The following is a 26343-nucleotide window of genomic DNA, read 5'->3' on the forward strand; positions in this document are numbered from 1 at the left end:
ACGAAAATACTTTACAAGTTTGTTTATTCAATAAGCAAAATACGAAAGCATAGTAATAAATATGTGTATAAATAAACGTTTAATAAATAAAATAAAATAATTAGCCTAAATACTCTATGTAGATGCATATATATAATTGCGGAGATACGCATGTAAGATACAGAAATACGAATAATCGTAAAAACTTTAAGCGCGCGCCATAAAAATGTCGCTAATAAAAACGATACAACTAATAGAGCTCTCTTGGCTTGGCTTGGATATTTTTGCTTCTGTTCAATATATTTTTTCGCACCAATCGCAAAACTAATTTCCAAGCGCTATTTTCATGCATAGTCTCATACTTATTTTTAAGTGTTTTTTTCAAGATTGCACATACAAAATGGGAAAATTGGAAAACAAAAGGGCTTTATGGAAATCACTTAAATTAGCTGTTATAGCGTTTTACGTTTTTGTTTTCTTTGTAAGATAAAAATAATTTAAACGCTAAGATGACAAGTGGCAATTAATTTAAGTGTGATTATCACCTGGCCGCCATGGCAGATTTCCCATCTCCGATCCCCGATCGCCGATCTCAGATGTCTGGGGTAGTTCCAAGCTTTGCTGGTCACTAGTTTTTGGGATCTGAAATATATATGATAGGAAGGGCGGAGAGGGGCATTAGCATAAGCGTGGCATGTGCCTGGCGGAAGCCTATAGCTTATCAATAATTAAGATGGTTTTTACTAGTTTTCGGCTTTGTTTTGGCGGCCTTAATTACTTAGCGACCGAGTGCCAATTGGCCGCAGCTTTCTGGAAATCGTGCCAATCTTCAATAAAAACTGAGTAAATACTAACCTCTATCCTCAACCGGTTCGCCGGCATCCCCATGGCCCGTGACCGCTGGTATCGGTATCGAAATGGGTATCGGTGGCACCACCACCAGCGTTTCCTGCTCCGTTCTCCCATGATGAAGTGCTAAGTGCTGGTGCTGCTGGTGGAGATGTGCCTGTTGGCCAAGTTGGAGATGCTGCTGCTGCTGGAGAGGATTTTGGTGGCTCTGACTCTGGCTCAAGTGCTGTGAAAGATGCTGATGATGGTCACCGGATGGTGGCCACTGTTGATAGGTTACCGGCACCAGAGGATCCGACATCCATTCAAAACTGAAAGCAGGTCCTATTGTCTGGGTGGTACCCAAACCACTTTGATGCGGCGTGGCACTTGTGGGCGTGGGGGGCGTGGTCGTGATGCAAGGACTCAGCTCATGAGAGGATCCAAAACTATCCAGCGAAGCCTTTTGCGCTGATTCCGACCAAGGTGGACTGGGATTCCATTGCTCGATGAAGTCCGCGGGATCCGGAGGCAATGTTTTATTGGGTAACCTGGGTCTCGTCGGCACTATGGTGGCATATATGACCGAGGCATCGCTACTTACCACCGATGAGGTGGCATAAGCAGCCGCTGGATGGGTGTGGATGGTATAGCAATCCGGTTCCGGAGTTATCGCCGCCGCCGGAGAACGTTCGGCGTGCAAATAGAGTGGTTCCAGTTTGCGAGCCCGCTTCTTGGGTGGCGGGGGCGTGGCCGATTTGGAGGCGGGCGGATTTGGGGTACTCGCTTGATTCGCTGGATTCACCTGGCTATTGACCTGGCTGTAATCCACGGGCTCCTGAAAACTGAACAGCGGCTGATCGTCCTTGAGTTCGATGGCTGCCTCAGCGTGATAGACGCCACCATAAGTTCCCATATGCGGATGATGATGGTAGGCAGTCGCCGGATGGTGATGATGGTGGTGGTGGTGCGGGTGGTGCGAGTGGTGCGGATGGTGGTGACTCCCGAAATTACTGGCTATGCCCAAGCTGGGCGTGGCGCCACCTGGAGTGGCCGGTGGATGAGACGCATGGGGGCTATAATAGCCACTGGAAGGGGTTCCTGGGGCCACACGGATCCCACTCTCCAGGGGCATTCCAAACTGGATCTTCGACTGGACGGTATAGTAGTGATACAGCCAGGAGTTGGCCAGCATTATCGAGGCCTCGCGGTCACTGAAAAAAACATCAATGATCGTGTTATAGCTTATGTATTATTGAAAAACACTTTACTCATCTACATAACATTTTATAATCAATAATTTAAAACTATACTTTAAAACAGTATAAATTCCAGGAATATTATGATCTTGTATAACTTATTGTAAGGCAGGCATAATTTATTTAGGTTATAAAAATAATTAATTACCAATAAATATAATTATATGGCTTGTCATTTTGATAAACTTACTTGAGTACTTGGTTAGTGCACACAATAACAGGTTGTTGAGTGGAATCGGGACTATCTCGCACCTGTAGAACCACGTGAACCCACGTGTATTCTCCACTAGATCTCTGCATTCGCACTAGCAGGATACAACTTCGATCCTGTTCCGACTGCGTAACTGTGAATGTTACAGGAAATATTACTTTAACGAAAATATATGACTTGTTGAAAATCAGCAATCTGATTTAAATGGTATCTTTCTAACTAACGAGCTTTTTGTCTTAACAGGTTTTAGGTTCGATTAATTTAAATATAGTGTTTTTTGACTGTCATTGGAAAAAACCATCCAATACAAAGGTTTAAACCCAGTCGATGTGCTTCGAATTGCTTTGAATAACTTAAGCTTTATTATAGGCAAATTAAATATGTTTTTGATTTTGGCAGTAGTCATATTTCTTTTAAAAGCTTTTACAATTTGTGGAGAGACAGATTCATAATAAAATGTTGTTAAATGCTTAGAATCGTCTACTTTACATATTGAATTAAACACTTACTTAGTCTGTGCTTATTTTGCGCCTCCCTTAGATTCTCGCTGTGGATTAGATTGTACCAGGATGTGCCCTGCAGCGTGGTCTTATCATAGCCCAAGTGGAACTCGCCACTGAAAGCAATGAAATAACCATGAACATCATTTATCCTTAAGCTTAACTATCAATTTCCATTTATCGCCGCTACTCACTTCTTGTCGATGTGGGCTATTTTCATGTCCATCGAGTGGATGGTGGTGAAGACGTTGGTGGCACCTTGAACAACACACTCCCTGGTTTCGGGCATGGCGATCGGAGTGCAGGTGGCCAAAAAGACGGGCTCGTTGCGACTGCAGAGCGGCAGGAATGACAAATAGTGACCCTGGACCAGGACAACCTGCAAAGACAGAGGGAGGTAACGCATTTAGCTTTGTTCTGAGATTGTCCCTTGTTTCTTCGACATCGGCTCCCACGAAAATTGGCGCCCAACGTGGGGCAACTAGGGAGTACTATGGCCATTTTTGGACCGGCATGCCGGCGCACTCTCTCATAGACATTTTACTCTGATTCCATAATTTAAAAAAGGCAATCACAGAAATGTTTGTATGCCAACTCCTCCACAAAGAAACCCACCAGGCAGTCTCAGGCTCGTCGACTCGGAGCCATTGTCTCCCAATTAAAACGTGCCTGCATTTATTTCGTCCCAAACTGCAATTGCATTTTCGAGGCTTATGGGCTGCCGCCGCCGCAGCTTCTTCTGCTTAAATGCAAATGCAGCCAGTCCGACGATCCTGATACCAAAACCGCCCGATCCCCCAAAACCCGCCGGATGACGCAGACAGTCGTTTGTGGGGTTTGTTTTTTCTTTTTTTTTCTCGTTTTTTGGTAAATGAGACGACCTTAGACTGGGGACCAGGCGCCACTGCCGGCGCTGTCGACGTCTCTTCTCTTTTTCCCTGGCTTTTATTTTTTATTTTTTGGATTTTTTTGGGCTCTTTTGTCTATGGGGTATGGCCGTCTGGCACACTGGTTACTAGCTCTGAACTATGCCTGACCTCATTCATAATTATTTATTGGTCCATTTTTATTGCATATTAACGAGTGCCAGCCTGGGAGTGAATGTGCTTGCATTTTGCCCAGTTTGAGTCTTGACTTTGGGGTTATCGCCGGTTCAGTTCAAGTGGGTCTAAAGCGTCGAGTGTGCTTCGGATTAGATTAGGTACTTAAGTTCCTAAGCAAGGCTGGGAACGGTTTAGATTGTCTGTTTCTCTACATATTCTGTTATTTCATATTATGCATTTTTTAATTGTTTTTTAAAATGTTTGTTGCTTGGTAACTTTATTTTTATTTTTAAACGAATTCTTTAAATCTTTCTTATTGAGACAAATAAAACATAACTTTTAACAGCTATTGGTGCCATATTATTTCTTAAATCATATTCTCTTTAAAATTTATGTGCTTCAAGCTTTGGCTATTTTTTACGTTTTTAGGCTACCATTTAAATTTATTTTTACTTCCTTATTTTAGATTACTTTTCCCAAGCCAACATTTTACACCATTATCCATAAAGTACTCTGAAAAATCTCGCAACCAGCACTTCCTGCACCTCATTAAACTGCCAACACTCAACTTAATTAAAAACGTTTTCAGCCAACTGTCAACGCCCGGTCTTATCTCCATAATTTTGCTCACTGCACATCTGCGAAAAACGAGGCAAAAAAAAAAAATGGACGCGGCTTGGATCGGAGGAGATATGAATAAAAGTGAAGCGACCGCCCACCACATCTTGTTGCACAGTAGCAGATCCAACGGATCCCAACATCCATGACCAAAACGGGTAAGAGTTGCTGCCACAGCCAACGCGTCGCTCAACACGTTGACAGATTTGGTCTTGTCTTGTTCAACCTGCGGCTGAGATGGCTGGGAAGACAACTTCATATGGTTGCCTCGTTTTATTCACATCATCATCGCCGCAGAGAGGCGGCCAATCAGAGCAGGTAAAAACCAGGTGGGATGGGGGCTCTGCAGCACCCACCCGTTTCCCATCAACTGTCATCGTTTGTCAGCTTATAGAAACCCGGCTCGTTGGCAAGATGTATGACCAGTTGGCCGCCGGCTCAAACGCATGGTACTCCAAACTCGCAACTCCATCTCCATCTCCATTTCTTTGCCCTCATGCATAATTCATGCCCGAGCAAGATGTCGATGTTGAGCGGTGGAGCGGAGGAGCCTGCAGTGTGGTAAAGTGTTACACGCAACACGCTTCCCAGGTGATTCATTCATCAATTTCTGTCAGAGACTTACACGCGCTTACTCATCCACGCAATCATGCACGAAGAAAAAATCCGGGATCTTAAGATTTTATTTTAAAATATTATTCAGGAATGGGACTGCTCCTAAATCCCTTTAAAATTTATTGGGGAAAATATAACTTTGTAGACGTTGAAAGCAGTTTTAAGCAGAAATAAAACCAAATAGATAATTAGTAAGTGGAAGAGGTTTTTAAAAAAAAGTTGCGGCTAAGTCTTGTAAAGAAATATACAAAAATTAATATTGTACATATAATCAGAATACGCCATTTCTTTAACTGCATTTAGCAGTTAATACGATATATAGTTTTGCTTCGAAAAATAATAGAAAATGCTACTCCACCATAAAAAAATATATTTCAAAAAATGTAAATTACAAGACAAATACTTTCAAACATATTTTTCTTTCCAGTGTATTGACACTCACCTTTTGATCGCCGAAACGCATTTGCCGTCGCGCATTGCGGCTAACATTCATGCGACAGAGGAACATGCGATGCTCGCCCTCGAGACTGGAGGCGCCACCGGCACCACCAGCACCACCGGCACCACTTCCATTGCTGGACGTTGAGTCGCCGCCACCAGCGGCACCACCACTGTTCGCCTGACTCGAGCCACCCGGCTGCGGTGGCACGTTCCTATTCAGCTCGGCCTGGATGGTTGCGTGATCCTGTTTGTCAATGATATCGTAAACGGAGTCACCGTGTATCAGCAGATCCTCCTGTAACGAGAACGACAGAGGGGACATGGTTAACATCGGTTTACACTGGTCAGCAAATAGTTGGGCGTTGCATTATAACTGCCATCGGAATTTGTCCATGACTCAAGAAATTAGAATTGTTGAGTAACTCAATAGGAACTATACAACAAAAAATGGTTATTGTTCCTATGCTAATTTTTGTATAAAAAAACCTTTAAATAACCCAATTGTGTGACTAACGTAATTTTCTGAAATCGAATAGATTTATTTACTTTAAAAATAATGTCGCCTTGAATATTTTTAATGTCTTTTTAAACATCTTTTTATAAATGGAAAAAACGTCCTAAAATTAAAATCGTACTCTAAAAAATTCCAAATATGCATCTACTAAATAAAATTGCTTAGATTTTAAAATAAAATTAGAAGTCAATGTTTTAATAAACAATATTTTTTAATGATTTTTTTAAATTAAAATAAGCTAAAGTTTTTGAAATCACTATGATCCTGTGAGTATACACATGCGTCTCTATTCCGCTCAAATTTTATTTCAATTAGTCAGACTATTGTTGCAATTTGTTAATGATGTGTCAGACGGCTCTCGCATGCTCATCTGCGTTTTGTGGGGCCTCGATGTTTGTGGCCAATTGCCTGCTGGCCGTTTATGTCATGAGCTTTTATTATTGTTGACAATTATGGCCACAGACGAGCGAAGGAGAGAGCGATCGAAGTTAAACCGAACTAGCCGAACGATCGGCCAATTTATAATGGCAAGCCGATGTGGTTGTAATTTATTTATGGCCACTGTCGCTACATGACACATGACAATGGCAACTTGTTATGGGAATATGCAAAAATCGAATTCGAATTATGATGCCCAACAACAGCAGCAACATCGGCAATGGTAAAAGCAACCGCAGCAGCAGCAACCTTATAGTTGCCAAGATCTATTGACATTTTTGGCAGTTTGTTAATTAACTTGGCTTGTAGTTGTTGCTGCTGCCGTTTTTCAGTTTTTACCGCCGCTAACTAACTCCGAGCCTTGCCACAAATTAAAAGGTTGGGCGAGCCACTTTTGGGCCTGTCCATGTGCACACCAATTCGGTTTTTATTGTGCCCGTAATTATGCCAACACATGGCATACGAGTGAATTTATGAACTTCACTGACCATTTAGTTGCTGCCGGTGGGTGTCTCCCAACTCTCCACTCCCTCAACTCCTCGGAACTCCTCCGAACTCCTGATAAGGCTCGGCACAAAGGCCAAAAGGCTGTCAAATGTCATGGTTGCCAATTGGCTTACTAGGTTTTTTTTGGTTTCAACTTTTCTTAACTTTTTTGGTTCTCCTGTCTTGCCGTTGGCTTGTTCTTGTCTAGCTTTTTGACTTATTGCGGGGGGAAGTGCAACATTTAGTTGATATGAAAGGTTGTCTGGCCAAGAAAAACAAGTGGAGCGTTTCCTTTTGATATGAAGCTGATCAAGTTTTTCGGCCACGAACATATCCCATTCTTAGCCGTTCTTGGGATCACAGGCCAGGCTCTGATTTATGGCATAATTTTCGTGGTGCCCAGACATTACACATACGCCCCGTTGAACATTCGAAGACTTCGAAGAGCCGACAATCACCTGGCCACCTATCTCGGTTACCTTTGTCAATGTCGGTTCTGTTATATGTGGAACGGAGATATGTCACATGTGCTTGGGTCGGCTAGATTTATTTAAACCGTCGGTTCAAATGCAAAGTGAAAGGCCAAGTACATTTGCAGCTAAAATATATATACATACATATATATTTTTCTACATGTATAACCTTGCTATTTAAGCGGCATAAACGTGCAATAAACAAAGCTTGAAACACGGGGCAACAGCAAACATCGAGTTGCGGTTTTTAAGGAACCAACGGACTTATATAAGCTCAATGAATCGGGTCTCTTTAGGTCTTTAGACAGTTGCTAACTTGTCAACGGGAGCAGCAACAACATCAGCAACTAGTACAGCACAAAAACTGCAACAAATATGTTGCTGTTGCTGTTGCTGTTGCGCCGCGGATGTTGCTGCTGTGCTTATGTTGCTGCTGCTGTTAGGAGACTATGACATGCTCTGACGACGACAGGCATCGTCGTTTGCCTGTTGTCGCTTGTCAGAGATTTGTATCAACGGTTGTAACAATTTCGGCCCCCAAAACACAAAACCAGCCCAAACAATCCGCAACTTTCGCAAAGTCTGCGAAAATATCTTACCATGGAATGGCCCAAGTACTCGGCCGCATTATCCGATATATAGAGCAATTTGCCATTTTGTGTGAGCATCATCAAAAAGCCGGAGAGTGCCTGTAAGACAAATACGTGTGTTAATACAGGGTGATTGTTTATACAATATTGGTAATAAAATAGATGCTTAAGGCTTAAAGATATGAATATACTTTTAATCTTTAAATTAAAATTAAAAAATCTGTCCTTTTAATTTATATATAAACAAATAAATGAGATCTTAAAGACATTTTCTTAAAAGGAAGCGAAAAGTTGTTTTTGATGATAAAGTTAATACATATGGGTTGTTTTTATAAATGTTTCTTAATGTTTCTTATTTTGAAAAGTTATGCTATTGAATTATATATATATTTTACACTTTCGATTTGTGAATGTATTACTAATAATTTACTTTATGTTTATTAACGTTTTATAAATGGTTTTATATGATTCCAAGAGGCTAATTACTTAAACGCCTTATCATGCCTTCAGGCTACTTCTTTTTTAACACCCTCTATTTGAAAAAGCATAAATTGAATCTTGTGTTGGAAATGCAAATTCATTTTCGCGTCTGAGCACTAATAAATTGTTAGCCCAAAAGCCTGGCTAAAACCCACGTTGACAACTCGCAAAAAAGCTACCGAGGAGGGAATCAAAAAGGGGGGAGTATGAGTAGTACTGTGGTTATAGTATTTAATTCAGTCACGAGTGTGCACAGGTATGTAGATCAATCTCGCCCGACTGGAGCAGTCAGTGCCAGGCAGCTTGACTGACTACTGTCTTCTGCCTTCTTTGTTTTTGTTTTTTTTCTGGTGGCTGCTCCTGTAAATCTGTGGTTTTTCCCGGGCATTTATTGTTTGGCCCGCTGGCTTTTGGCCGATTTCCTCTTCTCGCTTTTGGCGCAGCAAGTGGCGGCGAGCAAAACGATTTCTGACTTATGATATGGCCAGCTTTTGTGCCATTAATAGAGTTGTTTTCCCGGGAACTTTTGGTTGAGTTGTCACCGCGATGGCTTAAATTGAGTTGTTTCTCTCGGTTCCCTGGGAGCCTAATCGAAATGTCATCGGGACGGAAAATTGCCGAGGTTATATGGTAAATGAGCGCAGATCCGGCAATCGGATTCCTAATTATGCTCTGATTGAATATGAATTGTGGCGAATATTTCCAGGGAAATTTATCCCTGCACATAAAGAAAATAATCATAGCTTCCTTTTAAATATTTAGCTCTTGAAATTTAACAAATACGTGTTGTAATACATTTTTAAATAATATACAAAATTTCTTTTTTTTTAATTGATAATAACATAATATATATTTCTTACCTTTGAGAAGCCTATATTTGGTGTTGCTGTCTGATGATGAAGATGATGCATCGCATTGTGACGTTTGAAAACTGCAATGAGGAAAATACAGAAAACGGATTCTTGAAAATGGTGGTAATTAAGTTAATTGACCTTTTGTGTCTTGCGCAGGCGCGCCCTGCCGATCAAGACATCCGTATTAAGTACGGGGGGAAATATCCAATAAGTGGATATGAGTATTTTCCCATGGCGGTAATTTGTATGCAAAAGCCTGGCTAATTAAAAAACTATCTGTTAATAATAGACTCGGTTCCTCTCTCACTTTGTGACGGCGATTGTTAGATGCATTTGATTGTTAATTCATTGATTATATTCTACATACAATGAGCAAACATCGTTGCCGCCTAGCAAAAACAAGTGAATCACAAAAAGAAAATGTGTCATTGTCACTGAGAGCCAACAGCAACAACAGCGGCAGCAGCAGCAACATCAACGATAGTGGCAACAGCAACATCAGGCAGCGATCGCTGAGTGCAATTGCTGTTTTGCAGCTGCATTGCAGGCAGCATCAAGATCAATTATTTTTAAAACACTACGAGATACTCCCGCACCTGGCAAACAAAACAAAAAACCGAAGAGAAACAGCCACAAAATCAGCATCAGGCCACAATCACCACGGCAGCAGCATCAACTGCAGCAGCAACTGCAACAGCAACTGCAACAGCAGCAACCGCAACTGGTAATTTCATTGAACTTGAACGGAAAGGCCATGAATGCAGTCAGATTTTCGCTGGGCCTTAATATTATCCACTATCCGGGCAAAATACTCAGAAATCCGTTTTGCCAAGAAGTCTGTCGTCAGCGTACCTGATTCAGCCAAAATAAAAATAAAAGGGGAGTGTCAGCCAGCTCAATGCTTTTCCACTTGGCTACAATGTACAAGGGCAAGGGAATGTTGCTGATTTTATTATTGCGCTTGCTGACCATATATCTCTATAAATGTGGTTTTTTAGAAAAAATAAATAAATATTTTAAGAATTTTTGATTAATGGCTTTTTAAGGAAATGTTAATTTAAAAAACTTTGCACGAAAACTAACATTGAATTTCATGATTAAAAAATTAAAGCATAACATAAATAAGATAGATAATAAGCAAAATAAATACTTTTCATTATTTTTATTACTGCAAGTTTATAAATCCTTTTAAACATTAATTCGGTAGGCCATAATAAGCATGTATTAAATATTGATTGTGTTATATTGATTAGATTTAATAGCTAGTTTATATTAGTTAAAATTTGCATGTATTATTATTTTACAAAATTTACAGTTTGTCCTTAATCCGAATATTTTATGGTATTATTTTATCAATGATCAATAATATGGAAAAATCAACCTGCATGAATTAAACACCTTGAACTACAATCAAAACTATTTTTAATCTGTGACCACTTCACAGCTTTTTGCCTTTTTTGTGAGATTCGCTAGCAAACACGACAATACTAAATGCTAGCCAATTATACGCTCTTCGATCTGATCCAAGCCGCCGGCTAAAGATCTTGCATACAAACTAAAAACGGAAAGAATCTCATTGTATTGAAAACTCAATTTCGTTTTATAAATATGTATTTCATTAATCGCGACTATCTCGGCAGCCACACCCACCCACATATCTACAAGCTCAGACGGGGAGCAAACGAATCCATTGAACTTGGAGATACAAAGATACAAAGCGATTTCGATGGCGTGCCAATATTAACACAATTTGTGATTATAAATGCTTTTAAACGGTGCAATGACAATGAGCAACAACAACGAAAGCACACCCAAATAACCGAAAGATACGGGGCCCACAAAACGCCGACTATTTCTCACACTTATGGGAATGGGAATGCGGAGGAGAGAGATGGATGGAGAAAAGAGCAGTACTTAAGTTTAATTTTTTGCAATTTGTAGAACACATAAATCGCACATTTTGATTTATCGCAATATTTATAGCATTGCCAGGCAGACGCTCGTTGTTACCATTGCAATTGTGAAATTGCCTCGCAAGAGACTTGCAGTTTTCAGTTTGCAGTTGGAGGAGTTGGTGGCTTGAGATAGTATACTGTGGATGCTGGTATGGTATGCCACGGATCTGCAACAGTTTCACATGGGTTTCCTCCAGTTTTCGTTTCGTTTCTGTCTGCGCACTGAGATGCGAGCCGAGAGTTAAGAGTTCCCGAGTCTGGTGTGTTATCTATGCCTATGTACCGCACAACGCTAATTTGAAAAACAATTTTCGTAATTATCCACAAAAAAAAGGAAAAAAAACCAAAACGAAAAATAGCAGCGCAAATAGGTAAGTAAAGAGCGAACGATCTTGTTCGGTTGCGCGTTGACCTGCGCGCATGCGCATAAAAGGAGGATGGGACCTCTGGGGACCGATCCGATGGATCTGAGGATGCGAGGGGCCCCCAGCAATTTTGGCCCGCCTGGGTGCGTGCCTAGACGCTGCGGCAATTACTTGGCCAAAAACAATTTCAGCTGGGCTTTTGGGGGCATGATAGAGGGACACTCGACATATGAATGATGTTGGTTTAAACCGAAGCGAAGCCATGCGCCTAGCGGTTTTTCATTCCGGCTTAAACGAAAGTACGCGGTGCACACAACGAAAAAAAGTTTTAAAAGCAATAGATTAAAGTTATATTATATTAAGGAATAGAAAAAAAGTGCCTTTATTTTTTACAATTTGAAAATAACGCAATATCTATTCTTTTTATATTTAATACACGGATGTCAAATTCTCAAGGAAGTTCTGTGGAACATTTTAAATTTGCCTATGCTTAAAATTCTCAAACTGTGATTCTAAAGAACAGATTAAAAGTCTTAATTGTTTGTTAACTCTCTTTACTCTTCTCTTTTCATTTCCTATATTAGATAATTAAATTATTTTCCTAGTGTTGATTAAATTTATCTTTATTTATCTGGTTGGAAAGTTTTTAGTTCAGACTTTAATTTAATAAACAGAATTTTTGTTCGAAGATTTACATTTATTTATTTTGACATGGCATTAAAGTACTAATTCTTACACAGTTAAGCCCTATAAAAAACTGACATTGTGTTTTTAGTGCTTCTAATACATTTGCAAATTTAAATCATATAAAAATGTGTTTATGTGCTAACCAATTTGTTACTCGATTATGAATTTAAAGATATCTAAGGATTGTTTTAAATATATTTTGAGGTATCTTAAGGAATATTTAAAAAACATTTTGAGGGGTTGGACAAAATTATTTTCAGTTTCTGCACTTTTTGGCAATAACATTTTTGAAGTGGAACGGCGGTGGGTCCTGCACTCGGCGGTCTCAATCTTCTCGGCTGCGCAGAGTCACAATCACAGCCGCAATCTCCATCTGCTCATGACTCATGCATATTCAATCAGCGTGCAGCCAATTATCAGCATGCATATATGCATTGGGATTGGGGTTTGGGTTTTTGGACCCGGGGAGACTTACCTTGCTGGAAGTAGTTGGCTTTCCGCACATAGACGCAGACCAGGGCCATCAGCTGCAGTTGTGAGAGGCGCTGCCTCGTCGATTGGGGCAGTGGTAAAAGATCCCTCAGATTGGCTATCTCCGCATTTATGAGATCGCGTCGCATCTTCGAGGCGCCCTTCGTCGATTTGTTGGCATCGAATCTGCAATGGAAAGTGGATATGGTTAAACAATTAGAATATATGGGCTCGTTCACAGCTACGGCTTAATAATGGCAGAGTGGACAGACCGAATGTAACACAACTAGCCGCCAGGCCAGGCATGTGTTTTCACAGCCAAACACTCGAGTATGTTTCTTTTCTGAGTGTGTCTCCGTTTTGCTCTTGGGCTTATTAACCCATTACGAAATGGGTTGTGGCGTTTGGGAATTGGCTGAGGTATTCCATTTACTGCTCGATCAACTTTATTCGCTTTTTATAGTTGAGTATTGCTCTAGCAACTTTATTCGCTTTTTATAGTTCAGTACACAGTTGCAATCAAGTTGTATTGACACCCACATTAAGCAAATCCACATTTAAGTTGTGCTTTAACCACAAGACATTAAATTGCCCAAGAATGCTTAAAAAGTGGTTTATTGCACACGTTATATTAATATGTGTTTTCGATATTTGATCTCTATTAAAGATACAGTTCACTCTTCAAATTCACATGCAATTAAATGTTATAATCCTTTTCGATAAATCCAAGCTAATTGAAATTGAACAAAAGTATTGAATTTCAGTATAATGTATATCTTTTTATAAATAGTTTTTAACTTTGGCAATTAAAATTAATATAAACTTAAGTTAAACTTAAATAATGTTATGCCATTTAATAGTAATTTCGGTTATTTTAAAGCTCTTAGTTCATGGTTTTACCATAATATTTTTTGTTTGCCAGATTATTCTTGTGAACTTACTAGATGTCAATCTTTGATTGGACACTACTTTTTGTTTTCATGAAATCATAATTATATTTAAACTTAAACACACCTATTTATTACCAACCAAAGTAGTATTTATTCAGCTAATAGCACAATATTTCTTTTTATTGGCCTTTCGATCCGCTGACCACAATGGGTTAAGGATGGCTCGCACATACCGCGGCGCAATGCCCGGTGCATAAATAACTCATCGCGCATTTAAAAATCATACGACCAGCGGTATGTGGCTGTGGTTCGGCGGTGGTGGTGCAGTGGTTGCTCGGCGGTTTGCGGTGGTTGATGTGGGGCACACTTGCCACATGCCTTGTGCGGAAAAATTGTGCAAGTAGGTTGGTCAGCGCTCCACAGCGATTGTTGTTGTTGTTGCTGGTTTTGGGCAAGCGGCACAAGCGTTTAGCAAAAACTGTCCGTGTGTACTTTTGTGAGCATATTATTTACAAGGTTGAAATCATAAATCATAAATTTGTCTTTTTATGCAGTCGACGTCGGCGGCGCATGCGGCGTATGAGTACTTTTTTTTATTTATGCTGACGTTTTGGCCGGCCATTGTTGTTGTTGGCGATTATTTTGCAAGCCTTTTTTATGATAAATATTGGTAATATTGTTGTAATAACAGCAAGTGCCCGCGCCTTTTTGGCTTTCCTCGCTCGACTGTCTGCCATTTTGCCGCTGTTATTGCCTCTAAATGGCCATGTTAACATTTAAAACAATCTCACTGCGTCCGTGTGACTGTGAGTTGCATGCAACCGCTTCGGAGGCATGCAATAAAAAATACAAAAAAATAGAGAAAAAGAAACCGAATCTGAAGCCAAATCGAACGCTTCGTTCGCCTTCTGGCTTTGAAATATATTCATGCATAAGGCCTATTCACTCTTGACCACTTGGCCGTAATAGAACAGATTCTTAGCCCGGTCCCCAGAATCGAAATTGAGTGGTCGAGTGGCTCACACTCACTCACTCGCCAACTGGCGCATTTAAGTCAAGGTGATTTGTACAATTAAAATGAATATTGATTTAAATGCTGCGATTGCGAGGCGCTCACTTGTGGTCAGGTCGACATATTTGTTTGGTTGTCAGCAGGGCGGTTGTGTGGGCTGCGGTGAAGGGTCTTCTAGAGATCAAACTATCTAAAAACTCTAAGAATTGCCAAAAAAAAACATTTTTCAGTTGCTCCATTAGCATTTCGATTTATTACTTTTTCGTCACTCAATTATATAAAAATGTCACAGTATTGTAATACAAACTGAAATCAAGTATCAAATAAAATTTGATTTATAACAAACCATATTTAGACTAGAACTAGAAAAAAGGAATGATTTATACTCTATTTTATATATTTTAAAAATAAAAGCCCAAAAAGTTAAGTTATGTTTTAAGTACTCTCAATTTACTTATGCTTTGATTAAATATGTTCGACAGCAGCCTTAAATTGGACATACAACTTGTAGAAAGTCTCTCACCAAGCTGTTGCGAATCCCACTTGATTAGTATCTCATGAGGTCCAACTTTGGTCATTCCACCCCAGCTAATCCATTCCGATCCTCCCACACATTCAGCTGGGAACGTTCCTCTCCCAATTAGCTACTTAAAAATGTGAAAGGCTTTTGCGATCTGCAATCTGGCTGGCTATTTGTGGCATAATTAATAAGTTTCTCAAATATTTATCATAAACAAGATGCCAGTGGCGCAGGCGATAATATGATAATGCCATCAGCCTTTCGTAATGCATACCCAAAGAAAAAAAAGGAAGGAAAATAAAAATCCAAAAAACGTGTTAATGGCTAGGGAGAGATATATCAGATATATATAAAGCTGTAGCGGGTGGACGATGGACCGCAAACGGCCGCTGTAATCTACATCAAAATTTATCTGAGTGAGCGAGACATGTCAACATTTCTTAATATATCTATCGCTACCTTGAAATCTGCACTAAGTAGCACCAACTTGTTGGCCGTTCGCCGTTGTGGCAACTACTGTACAAGTTGTTGTTGCTAATTAAAAGCATAAACACGATTCTTAGCGAGGCGTTGTGGGATCATCCAGCCAGTGGCCACTGTGTTGGTGGCTTAGTGGCTCTCGGTGGCTGAAACCTGGAGCCACATGTTTAATCTGCGGCTGGGGATCCTCTGGCGCAGTGGAAAAGATCTTAATCAAGCCCAAGTCCAGTCTTCTGGTCCTTGGTCCTCAACCCTCGACCCTCCACTAGATAAAAAAAACTGGACTTGCGATGGAAACTTAACGTGCTCCACAGAAATTAGGCACAAATCTTGTTGGCTCAGATTCTTCCGATTCCGATTCCAAGTGATCTCAATGCCAATCGCCATCCCTCACTAATTAGCACATAAACCGCCCGGGTAACGTAATGCCAAACTATTAACTTAAATGGATTTTAAATGCGCAATGCGCATCTATGGGGCAGGCTCAAATCCTTCGTTTTCCGACTGATTTTTATGGAGGCCCTCTGAGGGCCTCAGAGCGCCATCGTAAAAATGTGGGCAGCGAATAAATCACAAGACCACTGAACTCCTCAACCCACCCCAAGCTGAACTCCACCCGCTAGGGCTACACGGAAAAAATGAAGTCAATACTTTTTTCATATTTTTAAAATTTAAATCTAGGCAGATTTATTCGTAGAAAATATAATTACAACTTTAAATGGAGTGAGCCGCAGACATTTTGAAAGATTTCCAAGTGAAAGTTAATATATTTAGTTCGTGTTATGAATATTATCTTTGAGTATAACTTTATAGTTATCATAATAGTATGATAATATAAAACATAAGTAACTCTTATAAGACAGTTACCATTTTTTTAATAATAGCGAACATTTTTTAATGATAACAGATAGTTAAACTGATACAAAATATTAAAATTGATATTATGCTTAAATATTTGTATAAGTAACCTTTTGGTTAAAGCCAAGTATAAATCATATCAAGATAAATGCGACCTGCCCAATAAACAGTGATATTAAATTTCATTTTAAGAAATAAGAAAAAATTCGGAAAACATTTTAATACATCATATAAATTTGTTAAGTTTTATTTAATTTTTTTTTCTCTGTGCACGTATCAATCCAAAGCCGAGTTTTAATATGCATCAGGGCGTCAGTCGGGTTGGAGGATCCCGGCACAGTCCACTCGCAGGCCAGCGAATCCCAGAGCCAGTCAGTCAATACCAATTGCAGGCCAAGAGAAACACGAAATTTGCGCAAATTTTTATTGCACTTTTTCCTGGAGCGTCTTGTCTTCTCTTCTCCTGAGCTGACTTGTGCGAATTGTCTGGTCACAGACTAGATAACTCCCCTCTGGATCCCCAAACACCCGAATTCCCCTTTCTCCTTTTCTAGCGCTTTGTGTATGTGTGCAATTTGGGCAAGTTTATTTGCCATATTCCCACGATATAGTTCGGCCAGGCTATTGAGCTCGCGGGCAGCTCTAATGATTTCTGGCCACTCCGCTCCGCCCCGCCCTTTCGACTTTTCTGCATCTTGGGCTGCAGAAAAAATAGTGCAAAACGGCGTATAATGAATGCCAGACCTCTCAAACTGATTGAAAGTTCTTCGGGGCAAGGAGTCGTCGGCGATTCGGGGTAACCCTAAACCCGGCCTGAACCCACACCGTGTTTTTGGATCCCAGTTCCAGGCAAATTAATTGCCCAGGCGCCGCACAATGCTTTCCATTTTTCGGTTTCGAGGATTTCTTGGAATTTTTTTTATCCGCAAACACTTGTTTTGTCTGGCGGACTTCGCGGGTGCCTCATTGTGTTCTGCGTAAGTCGGTGGCAGTAATCGATACCTTTTGCCAAACGCACACCTACAGATTAGCATCGGGGCGACGTTTAGCACAGAAAAAAAGAGCTGGATACAAAAAAGCCACAGAATGTTGGCCATCTAATAACCATGGGGAGCTCAGTGGCCTTTAGCCAAATTATATATGGCAGGCCATAGGTAAGTCTTGCCCCAGGTAAGCGTTGAATTTTATGCAGTCTGCAGACAGTTGCTATGCTTAAAATATGGCTGAAAGACTACGAACTAAAAGATAAAACTCTTTAAAAGCTAATATACATTTTATAGTCTAGTTTTGGTGTTTCCTTCATAACTTTAACTTTAATTTCTGAACCAGTAACTTAAATATACAGAATTATTAAGCACTCAATAATTTTAATCTTAAAAACTGTAATAATAAAGAAACTCAAAGCTTTGCTTAGTTAAACTAGCCATAAAATGGATTTGTTTTTTTTTATATTTTTTTTTTGTTTAGAGTGACTTTTTATTTACTAAGTGTGTAATCTTTTAAAACTTTTAATTAACGTTAACTTTAATTAGCTCAAGTATCTAAAGCCAAAACTTGTTTAATCAGAAATGTCTTCACTTTTCTTTCCATTAATCTTTTTCGGCCTCAAGCGAAACATCGAAATCTATATCCTTAACCCATCCTTCAATTATCTCAATCAATTAGCTAACTTACGAGTTTGTGTGTCCGTAAATCGCAGCCATATAATTTACTGCTCTCAAAAGCTCATAAAGAAGTCTGGCGGGCAGCTACTGTGTTTATTTTGACGCATATATTTCAAAAATGCGAGCCACACCACCAGACCATGCCACACCACTCTGCACCACTCTGCACCACTGGGTTGCCTCAGATGAACCACACCGAAAATAAACCACAGACCGCAGCTGAGATTTCATTGCCTCAGAAGAAATGAAATCAAGCTGCTACCGTCTGCCGTTCGATGCTCTTGTATGTTTGATTGGAATCTTAGCCACAATTTAATGATGGACTGCCAAAAGCACACTTCGATGATTGGCTCTTGGACATCGTCATTTGCGGGAGCTGCAAGTTGCGAGTATCCTCCGACGCCGCCGCATAATTTTTCATATTTTTATGATTTGTTGCTACCGGGTACTAAACCCGTTTCTTTCTGCTGATTTTCTTCTTGTTTTTTTTTTTTTTTTTTTTTTTGAGCCTAACCATGGAGAGCGGCTACCGTTGCTGCATTTGCTTTCGATTATCTTAATTTGCGTGCGAAACTGAGTTTTTTCTTCCTCCGCCCGTAAGCCAAGCCCCAAATTGTGTGTGTACGGAAATTTTCCCATGACTTGGTTCTTGGTCTCTGGATCTGTATACTTTTGTGCCCGGCGGTGGCTTGGCCAGAAATTACCCCAACTATGGACGGTATGGTATGGTATGGTGTGGTACGGCATGGTACGGTATAGTATGGCTCATCGGCTTGGGACTCTCGGGATTGATGGTTTGCTGCCGTTGCACTTTACTGTCAGGCAATTAGCACAGGGATGCCGCAACTAAATAATTTGTTAAGCCCCAGGGCAGCTCCATCGATCTCGAAATTAACCGGCGGCGAAGGTGGCGCACTTATTTGCTCAGCATTTCGAAGTCTAACGGTTTCGAATTCGGCGGATAATGTCTGGTCATCTAGGGGAGCATTCCGAAATCGATTTCGACGCGCGTCACCAAATATTGATCTAAAAAATTAGATAGAAGCGGAAGTCTGCCACTGCGAGAAAACCAATTCCGGGAAAATCACCCAAAGTTTGGAAAATGTAAAATGGAAATTTTCCGAATAATTTATGTGGCTGTGCCTAAAAATCTATAATAATTATGTTCACTTACAAATTGTTTCCCCACTTAAAAAGACTATTAGTTGTGAAAATCTTTTTAAGATAATAATTCTATCTTAAAATCTTTTTATAAAATTACTGCAGACTTTCATTTTGGTAATTTTTTTTAAATATAGAATGTGTAGTTTATACAAATACCCCATCCACTTTATTTCAATTTCGTCAAATCTTTTGCAGTGCATTGTGCTTGCTGAGATCTAGTGCAGCATTTACTGCACCGATAGCCGAGTTGGGTAAATAGCTTCGTTCGCTCGGCTGATCGCTTTTCTCGTGAGATGTGTTAATGAAATTAGCAGCATAAAATTGCTGCCAAAGCTGGAGCCCCGTGCAGTGTTACAGATACCCGAACGAAATTGTATCTTAGCCGAGTGTCCGCGGCATGCTAATTACCAAAATTAACACCAACGGCGCAGGCCCGAAAGCAAATAAAAACTCAAACTCAAACAGAATCCGTACGCAACGGTTTCGGTTAGTTTCACTCAGGAAGCATCCGACAAATGCACTTCGCCGGCTTTAAAATGTATCTTTTGGCTTTGACTCCGAACATGTATCTGACTTTTCCTCGGCTTCCTTTACCTTTTCTTCGATTTTTTTGTGGTAGCTCGAGTGGTGCCAGGTTTGTTGACTCTACGGGCTGGATGTGTTAAAAACAACAAACGCCAGGTTTTCTTCAGTTTAATTAGTGTCATTTATTATTTAGAGCATATTGATATAGTTTTCGTTGTTTAACGGTTGTTTGTTTCAGTGCGAGGCGTGTTGTTAGCATTTCTCGTTCGAGCATGGAAAATATTTATAGAAATCCGTCCGATTTTACTATACCACAAGTATTACAATCTGTATTGGTGAGTGTGCATAAGCGCGTGCTTTGGCGCGCGAACAATGAACTTTTTTTGGAGTGGAGAAAAAAGTTTGAAGCTTACTTTTCGATAGTTCGATGTCTGGGAATTCCAGCAATTCCACGTGTTAATTGATAGTTTCATGGGCCACGTAAAATTCAGATGAATGAACTGAACTAAGCTAGTAATGAAGATAATGAAGATTGCATTTATAGAAAAATGTTTCTTTTTAGAAAAAGAGCTCATAAGAATAAGTATAAAATAAATAAAAAATGTTTCCTCTTTTAAGTATATATATTTTCTTTCCAGTTAAACTCATATATTTTATGCTTCGGTGTTAAATAATTAAAAAAACGTGGCTACATATAAGTAAATTATATTTGTAGTTTTCCATTTGATTTGCCAATTAATAATCTATTCTTAATAAATTTAACTTATCCTGCTAAAAATCTTGAATATAATTATGTTAATTGTCACCGTCTAAAGTTTTCCACCGTTTAATGGTCTATTCGGATTGCTACTACAAAATGCTCTAATTTCAAAAAGGATACCGCATCCAGCAGATACTAGAAAATGACACCCACCGAAAAAATAAAATAAAAAGGCGCAAGATCAGGGCAACACCTACTGAAGTATCTCCCACACAAAGACGGGATATTTCCCCAGCAAAAACTAAGAAAAAAAAAACAGGAAAAATCTCAACAGACAAAGAACGAGCCATCAACAACATCACACGTGAGTTTTACACATTTCAGAAGCAACGGCAGCCAGGAGATGTGGCTAACTTAACTGGCATCTCCTCGACTTTGTCGTCGATGTGCCGAGGTTCCCGTGGTTTTTCTGGTCTGGAGACGCCTTTTTTGGGGCCCCATCGTCGTCGTCTTCGTGGACGTCCGATTGCCAACGTGGTAATGTCAATCGCACTGTGCGGGTTTAACTTATGGCAAAACATTTGAAGCACTAATTAATTGGAGCTAAATAAAATGGCACAGCATCTCCGCTGCGGTTCAGCTGGGAGTGAATTTTGCGCGTTTTTCAGCTCTGCGCGAATTGGCGCTGGGGGTACGCAGACCGACCGGAGAGATTACGAGGGCCAGATAACTGCGAACTACAAGTTGCCAATACAAGAGGCCATTAAAACCGGCAGCAGGAGCAGCACCATCAGTACACGGAGAACAAAACTCTTAACAAACTCATTTTGTATAAAAATTTAACGACTTTCTACTGTTGTATTTTTTATAATTAAGTCTCATCCTCGTATCAGTTATTGGCTACTTTATTAAAATATTTAATATCTTTCTTTCATTTGTTAAACTGAAATTAGATTGAATTCTCATCATCTGAACTTTAAACAATAAAGGGGTTATTAAAAATGTACAGAAATCTTATGGTAAACCTTGGTCTGTTTTTCTATAAAGTAAAAAGAAAACGTAATAAATGTAACACACATTTTTTGTATGGATAAGTGATTAAATCGCCTTAAAAAACATTTGTTCTCTGTGTATCAATCGAAGAAGACTCCTTCGAAAAACAAAAGCAGTGAAAATTCAAGAGGAACTAAAGGAAAACGACTACGAAGAAATGGAAAGGAGTTTGTATTTTCTACCGAGGAGCGAATGGGCTGAAAGGAGTTTCGTTGTCGCCAAATGCGAACTTGGCCTCGTATTTCAAATTCGAATTGACAAATATCGAAGCGTGCGAAACAAATTGAAATTAAAAGTTTGCATGTTTGTTCGGTTTGTGATGCGTGGCTTGTGTGAAAATGGAGATAAGGTAGAATGTTGGCGCTAAGAACTTACCTTGTAAACATGCCGGCTGTCTGTTGCTGTTGTTGCTGCTGTGTTGTATGTTGCTGCTGTTGCTGTTGCTGCTGTGTCGTCTGTTGCTGCTGTTGCATGTGTTGCTGTTGCGAAAGTGTTGCAGGCGTTTCATGTTGCTGGAAGTTATGATGCGTATGCATCTGTTGCTGCAAGTGGTGTTGCTGCTGTAGGTGTTGCTGCTGCTGCTGCTGTTGCTGTTGCAGTTGCAGGACATGTTGCAGATGTTGCTGCTGCTGCTGCTGGTGGGGATGTTGCTGCTGCTGAAGGGCGTGGGTGGGCGGGGTCGCTGCCGTCACCTTGTCTAGGCCACGTTTATTATCCGCATACATTTCGCCGTTAGCACGTTCGCAAATATTTAATCCCAATTCTAAATTCAAGGAATGACAATGAGGTTTTTTGTATCTGAGTTTCGGATTGTCACGGTTATTTGGCCAATAGCTTTGGCCAATCACAATGGGGAATAATGATAATATCAATCAATATGTAGATCTTAATGAAAGTCTGCAGACTCTACCTTTTCGATTTGCTAATGAAATGAAACAACAATTGTTGATTAGGTTTGTTTTTTTCATACGCTAGAAATAGTTCATGATATTGTTTGAATTGTCTGCGGCACAAAAAGCCATATTTTGGAGGAACTGATTTGTATTGTTATTGCCTATTTGAACAATTGCTACGCTCTGTTCAGAGTATCCCCAATGCCCTCCGATGAGTTGGCGCTTTTGATGTATTTTTTATTTGGGCACTTCGATTGCATAAGGAGTTGAAAATGATTTATAGCATTTGCTTGGCTTTTCGGTCTCTGATGGTGGGTAAGTAACTAGGGGTTAATGAAATGTCTTACAACACAAATACTAAACACTCGTTGGGTTAAGATCTGTGTTGATCATATTTGAAACTCGTTAAGTCTTAAATAATGATCAATCAATTTACGATTTCGCTTTCCGAGAAGTTTATGAATCTTATAAATGTCTTTCATGAAAAGGGAAATTTGGGTAAACAAATTTGTGTCAATCTACATCAAATGCATTCAATAAAATTACGGATTTGATTACTCATTATAATGGTATATTTTAATTAAAAAATTGTTCAACAAACTAAAATTAAATTATTGTTATGTTATTCAAAGTAATAATGTTAAATTCATGTAACGTTAAATAATATATGTTACATTCAAGATAAAATTTGACTTTGTTTAAATAAATTTTCAAAACTACATTTTAAAATAACTTGTGAAAACTTTAAACCTTACTCACAAATCTTTACTACAAGTTCTTCTTATTAAGCTTTATTGAAATGATTTACTTTAAGTCTAACTAAGATTTTCAAATGTATTAGCTACATTAATTAAATTGCAAATTAATTTTTAAATAATATTTAAATTTAAGGAAATAGCTCATGATGCGAATTATATTTCAACGACACCATCATTTTAATTACCTTTAGTGTTTCAAAGTTTCATTTTGTACAGTCATAAAAATTAACAAGAAAGGAAAGCTAACTTCGGGCGGAGCCGAAGTTGAAATACCCTTGCAGAATATTCTGCAAATTATATTCTCCAAAATTATTCATATGATGCATTTTTAATACTCATAAAAAATCCCACCTTCCTAACTTTAAAAACACCAAAGTTATTTCATTTCCGATCAATCAGTTATATGGCAGCTATAGGATATAGTCGGCCGATCCTTATGAAATTTAATATGTCGAATTGATTGGGCAAAAATAAAACCCATAGAAAATCCCAACTTCCTAACTTTACAAACACCAAAGTTATGGCATTTCGATCAATCAGTTATATGGCAGCTATAAGATATAGTCGGCCGATCCTTATGAAATTTGGTAGGTCGGATTGATTGGCCAAATATAAAACCCATAGAAAATCCAAACTTCCTAACTTTACAAACACCAAAGTTATTGCATTTCCGATCAATCAGTTATATGGCAGCTATAGGATATAGTCGGCCGATCCTTATGAAATTTGGTAGGTCGGATTGATTAGCCAAATATAAAACACATAGAAAATCCCAGCTTCCTAACTTTACAAACAGCAGAGTTATGGCATTTCCGATCGTTCAGTTATATGGCAGCTATAGGATATAGTCGGCCGATCCCGGCCGTTCCGACTTATATACTGCGTGCAAAGGAAAGAAGGGTGTGTGCAAAGTTTCAACTCGATAGCTTTAAAACTGAGAGACTAGTTTGCGTAGAAACAGACAGACGGACAGACGGACAGACGGACAGACGGACAGACGGACAGACGGACAGACGGACAGACGGACATGGCTATATCAACTCAGGAGGTGATCCTGATCAAGAATATATATACTTTATAGGGTCGGAGATGCCTCCTTCACTGCGTTGCACACTTTTGACCAAAATTATAATACCCTCTGCAAGGGTATAAAAAGCAAGCGCCATGCTTATTTCCAATTTAGGTGGTATAAATTCTTGTCATATTTTAATCAACCATGTCATATTTAAAAATGTTCAAGTCAATCTGATATTTTAACAATTATTAAATTGTCAATTAAATCAATGGCCACTTCGTTGGGACGTCGTAACTGAAAATTATTTAAAATGTTTTGGATCTTAAAGTTTGACGTTGATAAGTTTTATTTAAAAAGTTGTTAATTCGATATAGCTCGAGAATTAAGCTGACTGTTTTTAATAAGGAATGAATACTTAAATCTCTTTAAAATACATTTTCAAAAAATATTTTCAAACATATTTTTGTTTTTAATTTGTTATACAGTGACCTATATATTAGGCCAAACTCGCCTATATTTTTTCAAGTTTTCCGGCCAACTCTGCTCTCTTTGAAAGCCAAACTATCCCACTATCACTTTCCTTAAACCTCAAGACAAATACGGCACATTTCCAGGGCACTTGGGATGGCGCCAAGAAAAATCTCAAAAAATCTCTTCTGGGTTCTACTTTTCCCCCGGCCGAAAAGTGCAACAATTGAAATTAGTTTTGTTAAGTGAATTTCAAATTTCCATCTCGAGTACTCACTACCGTCTGCGGGGCTGGCGACTTGGGCCGACTTTTTGGGTCTTTGCTGCAACTCATTGTCAAGTGAACTTATCACCGAGGAGGGAAACAAGCAAAGACGACGGAGATAAAAAATTTGTTCGAGTTGACGTTTGGAGTGTCATCGAGTCGATGCTTGAATTTGTTTGGAGTTGTTTGAATAGGGACCACCAAAAGTCATTGAATGAAATGAAGAACTCCACAGATATATCTCTTTGTGCGCGACTTTGCTTGTGTATTTTGATTTGGGGTTACGGCTTTGCTTTTGCTCGCTTTTAAAGTATTTTGTTGTTTGATTTCTATCAAAGTTAATAATGAAATTGGTAAATTATGATTTGGGTGCGGGTGGGGGATTGTGGACCTTGATCTCAACTTACCTCTCTGCTCGAAAGATTTAATTTGCGATATCCATTTGGTTATAGAGCTTGCTCCAATAGCTTTTGGCATAAATGATTATTTCATAATTTACTACGATCAGCCACAATGTTTGACACTTGATCAATAACTTTTATTAACTTTATTTATTTAGGTATGTATAAGAACTATTTACTTATATTATTAGATCCAATGCGGGGTTTCTATTGCACACTATTTGCTTTGATTATTACGTATTCTTTGCATTGGCCTTTACATAGGTATAGGTATTCATAGAATCATTGCATATTCAGCACTTTGATTAAATCAAGATTTATGGGGTTTCTTTTCGAGAAAAACTCAGTTTGAATTTGCAAATCAAATGGGCCAAATGACGCACAACATATCGCGTTAAATAATAACTAAAGACCGGACGAAAGCGAAGCCGAGATGCGATCACAATTTAATAAAATACCGACGGCTTTGGGGCCCAGCACCTGGGCTCTGGGGCTCGAGAAAATCCGTTCCGTTTCCGATCGTATAAATCCACAAATCACACAAGAACCTCGGATCGGGGGCCACACAACCGTGTTGAATGCGCGCGTGCACCTTTCTGTGCGGATCACCGGAGCGACACAGAAGCGGCAAACTTGATTTCGAAACAGGTAAGGTGGCTTTCGTTCAGTTTCAGTCTGCCTGCCGATCTGGCCAACATCCAAAGCCGGGCTCTGCATGTCCCTGTTTCTAGCTGTTCGTGTATTGGTGCTGAGCGGTGTGCTCACCCAATGAGGTTGGTGATCACACACTGGCAGAAAAATTAGGCGGATAAGTACGAATTTTTGGAGCTTATTCAGAATTTATTATGGAATATATATTCTTTGTGCTGA

General features: G+C 39.4%; 1 protein-coding gene across 1 annotated transcript; it reads right to left on the reverse strand.

Moving 5' to 3' along the window:
* Window positions 1-73: 73 nt before the first annotated feature.
* On the reverse strand, window positions 74-26070 carry LOC108050962. The gene is made up of 11 exons (XM_044458893.1): window positions 25480-26070; window positions 22049-22436; window positions 12812-12993; window positions 9336-9406; window positions 8005-8094; window positions 5496-5789; window positions 2972-3156; window positions 2787-2893; window positions 2257-2410; window positions 835-2021; window positions 74-621 (listed from the first exon to the last, which is right to left on the reverse strand). The coding sequence occupies exons 1-11, from the start codon at window positions 25547-25549 to the stop codon at window positions 608-610; spliced, it is 2742 nt and encodes a 913-aa protein (XP_044314828.1). The 5' UTR covers window positions 25550-26070; the 3' UTR covers window positions 74-607.
* Window positions 26071-26343: the final 273 nt, after the last annotated feature.

The sequence above is a fragment of the Drosophila rhopaloa genome, unplaced genomic scaffold (assembly GCF_018152115.1).
Source record: "Drosophila rhopaloa isolate 14029-0021.01 unplaced genomic scaffold, ASM1815211v1 contig_178, whole genome shotgun sequence".
Classification (NCBI taxonomy): domain Eukaryota; kingdom Metazoa; phylum Arthropoda; class Insecta; order Diptera; family Drosophilidae; genus Drosophila; species Drosophila rhopaloa.